The following is a 6,000-nucleotide window of genomic DNA, read 5'->3' as shown; positions in this document are numbered from 1 at the left end:
TGGAACAGAACGGAAGGAACTGAGCCGCTCGGTTTAAACTGTGGGTCTTATGGAGATGTAATTACATTGGCTGTAAAACACTTGGGTTTAGGGATTAGACCCAAACCAGATAATGCCTTCGCTATGCTAGTGCGCACCCTGATTCAGAGGAAAATAGAACAAAATGAATTGGAAGTTATTCTGCAGGAAAAAAAATCTCATCAACAGGGAGTCTGCTTGAGTCTGCAAATAGATACAAGAGAAGCGGGTTTCCTCCGCTTTCATTTCGCTGACTGCCGCTGGATTTGCCATTCATTACTGGATGTATATTAATTGCGGCATTTGTACAGTTTACAAGCAGAGCTCATGCTTGTGCGCAGATACGAACAGCAGGGGGCGATAGAATCATCTTTTTCCACGCGCCTCGAGCCGGACCGACTTAATTGAGAGGTAACTTTGTCATTTTTGTCAGATAAATAATGTTTATTTTTGTGTTTATTGTTCATATTAAACACACAACTAAGACTAGCTGAAGTAGACATTGTACAAAAGTACAGTAAAAGGAATTCTCCTCAGTTCTTAGATGGTTATTCTAACTCATGCGCTCCTGAATAATTTCCGTCTTCCATATGAGACAAATCTCCTGTGAATATGAATCCAGACGCCATCGAACTTCCAGGGAATACGCTTTAGGCGATTATATTTCAACAAGTTGTTCCCAGAGTCTTCGCTCGGCCGTCGCCGGTCCTAATTGGTTTTCTGGGTGCGTGGCTGTGACGCCTCTCAGCCTGATGACATCACTCTCTCGGTCACACAGTCGGACCGCCGCGCGCTTAGAGTCACAGGAACTATTTGTTGGAGCAGACGGAGCGGAGCAGCACCTCGTCTCTCTCACACACACACATCCAGTCAGCGCACCAGCTGGGGGGGGGGGGAAATATTTACCTGTTCGCTGCCACCGGGACCGACTCTCGAGGATCATTCATTCATTTCCGCAGACTCTCGAGCGCAGCCACTTGAAACAAGAATCTCCGTCGGTCTGTCCTGGAGCCCGAATAAGTTCTTTTTATGCCTTGAATGAGTGAGATTTACACAGAAACTGAAACCCGTATTTCGGAGAGACTGTCGTTCTTATTCTTATAGAGGAACAATCAACCATGGCAAGAAATGACGCCCGAAATTGGCATGACTGCAGAGAAATGACCGGACTGCTCTTCTTGGTGGCGTCGATACTTCTACTACACGGTAAGAAAATGTCACAAACTACGCTATCAGCGACACTGTTTTTTTTGCCATTTTTTTCCCTTCCCCGAGGTTTATAATGGTTGTTAGCACCTGTCGGGGCAGTGACAGGAGCTGGTATCCGGCAGGTGCAGTTTTCGCTCCAGGTTATGGCTTTAAACCTTGTATTTTAGTCATTGTTTTTTTAGTGACCACAATCGTTGAATTGTAGTTTCACATAATGGATACTGAAAACAACATTCTTGTCACGTTTTCGGTCAGGCCTGTATTATGAGTTTCGGTCAGTGACTCAACGCCATGTTTGGTAATCTAGGTGTGGCTCTCAGGAGCAAGGTGCTTCTCCCAGGTGTGTGCGAGCCTGTTAGGCGATAGGATGGTCTTAGCTCCACTGCCCCCCTCCCTCCTTAATGCCAGCCTCCTCCTCTATCAACACCCCCTCTCGCTTCTCCCCTTTCTTCCACACATCATCCTCAATTAGTTTCAGTTCAGCTGAGAAGGAAAAGGAACTGGAAATAGCTCTTAATGTACACAGGGACAAACAGAGGGCACTCATTTAACCTGTGCTGGTTTCTTTCCTTTAATTTTGTGTGTAGTTTTTAATTTGTGTACTCTTTGTTCATGTAGGCCTTCACAATGAATTACCTTAAACAAGCTACATCTGTTGCCGCCAATGTGGTTTCATCCTTGTTTGTCAGCAGGAAATGCTACCAGGTGGAGGAGTGTGTGCAAGCAAAAATCCCATCCAAGTTTAGTGTTTAACATGCTGGAAAACCTGCATTTTTAATACATTGTCCACATCTGTACTGCACACCTGACACAAATAATGAAAGTTAATCGTTTCAGTGTTTTTTCAAGCAAAAATGTCCTGGTTTTATTGTCTTTAAGAGATTCTTGCTGTTTTGGGGTGAAGGGATGAAGCCATTTGAACACCATTCTCCCTTTGGGCTAAGGGAAATTGTGATGAGCTTTATTTCCAAATATTTTTGATGCACTGTGAAAAAGTAAAATCAGATTAATCAATAATGAAACTAGTAATTAGTTGCAGCCTGAGTTCAGCTTGTTATCATTAAAACACTTTTGATTCAAATTATTTTTCCTCTATACTGTTTCCTGTAGGAAAGACAGATTAAATTCCATTTTAATATCATTGGAAATGAGATGACACTTTACATTGCACATCTTTGGTATTAATTTTCAGCTTTTTGTTGCCGCACATACAAAAAAAGGTGTTTCGTTACACCAAAATGTAAATGTGATTTGTCAATCTCAACTCTGTAGAATTATACGTCAGCACGCAGGCATTGTTCCTCTCAAAGCAGATTTACAACAACATGGCAAGTTTTTTTTACTCAGGTATTTCAATAACAAGGCAGCTTTTGAAACTCTACAGTACTGAAGCAATTCTGACGATTCCTGGGAAGTATCGAGTTCCGATATCCAGCCCCGCTGCACAGGGCTCATAATTCAGGTGTTATTCAGGTAGCTTACAAAGTATCTAGCCAGTAGGCCCCAGACGTGAGAGCAAGCATCCCCGGCATGCAGTCACCTTATTAACATATGAATGTGTGGCATGAAACCAGTTCGACATTTTCCCTGCTTCACTTCTGTCCCAGCTATTTGTTTTGTGCAGTAATTAGGGCAAGTATGTAGGGCTACGTCCTGGCACAGTTACTGCATACATTTTCAGTACAGTATTGTAGATGATGATGGTGTTTGAATCACGACCCATAAACACACAGTCACTCTTGACTTATTCATGCGGTGGACCTTTTTTGTCCAATTTCATTTTACAGAGCATGAAGTGCTCTTAAGGGAGGGAGAAAAGAGTGTGTGTGTGTGTGTGTGTGTGTGAGTGAGACAAAACAAAAGGTTTTACATATTTATGAGTGTGGAAAAACGCAAGGCTTAACCAGTACAAGCAAAAACACTGTTTTTAGTTTTCTTTCATTTAAAACATTTTTTTTTTCAGCGAACCTCTGACCTCCTTCTGGGTAACAGTTAGGTTGCAACTTAAACGGGAGCCATTCTGTGGGTGAAACATCTTTACTTCCATTCACAGATCCCCATTAAGGCCAGAGTTTTGACAGCAACTACTTGGCTTCACTGCCTGAGTGATAGAAAAGATTAAGTTTCCACTTTAAATCAACCAAACTTTAATGTAGACGGGATGGCTTCTAAAATTACAGTATGCTTCTGTTGTCAAACACGTATGTTCTTACAGGTGGGGGTCCTGTTGAAGCTCTTAAAGAAGATTTGTTATACCACCCCTCAAGTCAAGTTTGTGAGAGACTATGGATGTGGGTCAGGAAGGCTTGGCCCATTACCATGGAGATGTTTTTATTGGAAGAAGCGTTGGCTTATGTGAGGGGGAGTGTGTGGGGGGGGGGGGGGTATACGGCAGCATTGTGTTTATGGCTGAGTAAGCTGCGCTCATGCAGGGGGTTGGTGGCTGGCGGTCTGCCTGCCTGAGAAACTGGTGGGCACGCAGGGTCATGGGCGGGGGAGGAGGCTGCTTCATTCTCTGCTATTAAATGAACCAGTGCTTATTATCTTCATGAAGCTAAAGCATCCAGTGAAGCCACTCTTGATGGTTCTCTTCAGTTCCAAACAAACAGGTGGCTTCTCAGCAGTCCTCTGCAGCGCGCGGGAGTTTCATGATTGGCTGATAAATTAAACTGGCAGCAGCCGATTTTAAAAAGGAGATGCCCCGCCTCCCTTTTTCCCACCCGCCACTTGTAGTCTCCCTCCATCCATCCCTTGCCCCCTCCCCCACCTCTGCTGTCTAGCACACACAGGGAGGACTTATTCTCATGTGTTTATTTTCAGCAATCTTTTATTCTCTCATCCACCAGGGCTGAACAGCTTTGAAAGAGTGTTTTTAATGTTGACTAATAATGCAATTGTGATGTGATTTTACAATTTTACAATTAATCTGATTTTTTTTTCCTACTTTTTAAAATTTTGATTGAAAAAAAACCAACTTTCAAATAATGGTGGAATTTTTTTTCTAAGAGTCTGTATCAAAAAGCAACCTGTAATTTGCAGAATATAATTTGAAGGCAGGACATCTGGGTATCACTGTTATAGTTAATTTAAAAAGATATTTTGAGTCGTGTTGGCCTTGAACAATGATTGTGCCTTTCTGTGAGGGGGTGGGAATCAGGGAGGAACTCCTGATGCCATCACCATTACACAATAAAGATAGTATCATATGATGTCAAGATGATTCATCTATGATGCATCGTAATATCTGTCCAACTGAAGAAACAAATCTCTCAAAAAGTACTAAATATTATTTTACATTTATGTAAAGCATCGACATGCTAGTGCCTTAAGCTGTACAATGGAGATTAGACGTTATACTACAAAGTGCAGAGTCTCAGCTTGGCGTCCTTCTTAACAAATACTATATGGCCAATAAATAACTTGTTAACAGGGCAAAGGGGGATCTGTTTATCATTATATTAGGATAATGTGCTTAACAAATATCTGTTTATCGCCAGTGTATCGAGATTGTGTCACAAAAGGAAGTATCATAATATATCTGCCCTGTCCTCTAATTTTACCATGGCAGGGGGTCATATTGTGGTTTTGATTAAGTGTGCAGCCTTACTGCCTGGCGCTTGTGTGAGTGACGGTAGTCTTTGGTTTATGCAAATGGCTTTTCTCCTCCATTTCCCAGCCTCTCTTTGGACTCAAGGCCATGTGTTTATGACAGGAACAACATGCAGGCAGTCAGGAAAATAAAACACATGTGACCTCACGGTGGTCTGTCAACATGGCTTCAGGATTTCTTCTCAGCCTGAGCTGCACGTGCCTTGCTGAATTGTTGTTTTTCATGCAGCAAAGTCATAACCGCTAATGAAATTCCCCTACATTTACGCAACACCCTGCTTTCTCGGAAACCACATACTTTGGACTCTGATGTAGCGACGTTGTTTCTGGCCGTCATGCAATAGCCAAACTATTAGCTCTAACTATCCCCTTCCACATTGAGGGATTGTGTGTGAACACTGTAGCGCTGCCAAGCCTGGGACCATTCATCATTACAACAGAGAGTGTGCATTACACTCCATCTATTAAGAGGAATGTAATGAATGGATCATGAGGAGTTTATTTTGTCCTTCCTAATAAAAGAAGAAAAAAGTGTGCTTAGTATCTCATTAGTACTGGTGGAGCGAAGGGTTTGGTTTTTGTGTTAATGGCTGGAGTGGTTAGGTTTTATCATTAGGCCCATGTAAATGAGCTGTCCTCACCCCTTTGCACCAGCCGTGTAAATGTCAGGATTTTGAAAAGGTCAGGTGTGTGTGTGTGTGTGTGTGTCTACATGTGTGTCAGAAGGTAGTACATATACACACTGATTATGGTGCCTTTCTGTGTAAATTCCACATCAATATCCCCCCTCCCCCCTCCTTTTAATAACCGTTAAGAGTTTTTTGATTATAACATAAAAGTTAGCTTAATTTATGACGAAATGGAGGTATGTGTGTGTGTGTGAGTGTGAGAGAGTGTGTTGCAAATGTGGCCCTATTAATTGTGAATAACTAGTCCAATGACTGATGCAGACATTTGGCGTGTCACCAAATGAGCCTAATGATTTTGACAGTTTTCTTTTTATTACTTATCTCACCAGGTACGCTGGGGGAAAATGGTGGTATCTGCTTAGTGGTGTTATTTAATGGCTTCACAGAAAGCAAAAGTAGCTCTTTCCAACAATATACCAGCAATAAATGAAAAGCTTTCTAATAGATGTAAAGTGTTTGAGCGTCTGGCACTATC

General features: G+C 42.2%; 1 protein-coding gene across 1 annotated transcript in view; it reads left to right on the top strand.

Annotated features, from left to right (window-relative positions):
* Positions 1-791: 791 nt before the first annotated feature.
* The window catches only part of LOC147253128 (poliovirus receptor homolog), a 52,074-nt gene continuing 46,865 nt past the window's right edge, over positions 792-6,000 (top strand). The window contains exon 1 of the mRNA XM_086218167.1: positions 792-1,224. Coding sequence (XP_086074293.1) covers positions 1,137-1,224 — 88 coding nt within the window. The 5' untranslated portion in view covers positions 792-1,136. The remainder of the gene's footprint in view (positions 1,225-6,000) is intronic.

This window comes from Aulostomus chinensis, chromosome 11, assembly GCF_037954235.1.
Source record: "Aulostomus chinensis isolate RoL2024-O1b breed Wild chromosome 11, RoL_Achi_v1.0, whole genome shotgun sequence".
NCBI classification, from domain to species: Eukaryota; Metazoa; Chordata; class Actinopteri; order Syngnathiformes; family Aulostomidae; genus Aulostomus; species Aulostomus chinensis.
The sequence above is the reverse complement of the archived record's forward strand: the minus strand, read 5'-3'. Positions and strand labels throughout refer to the sequence as shown.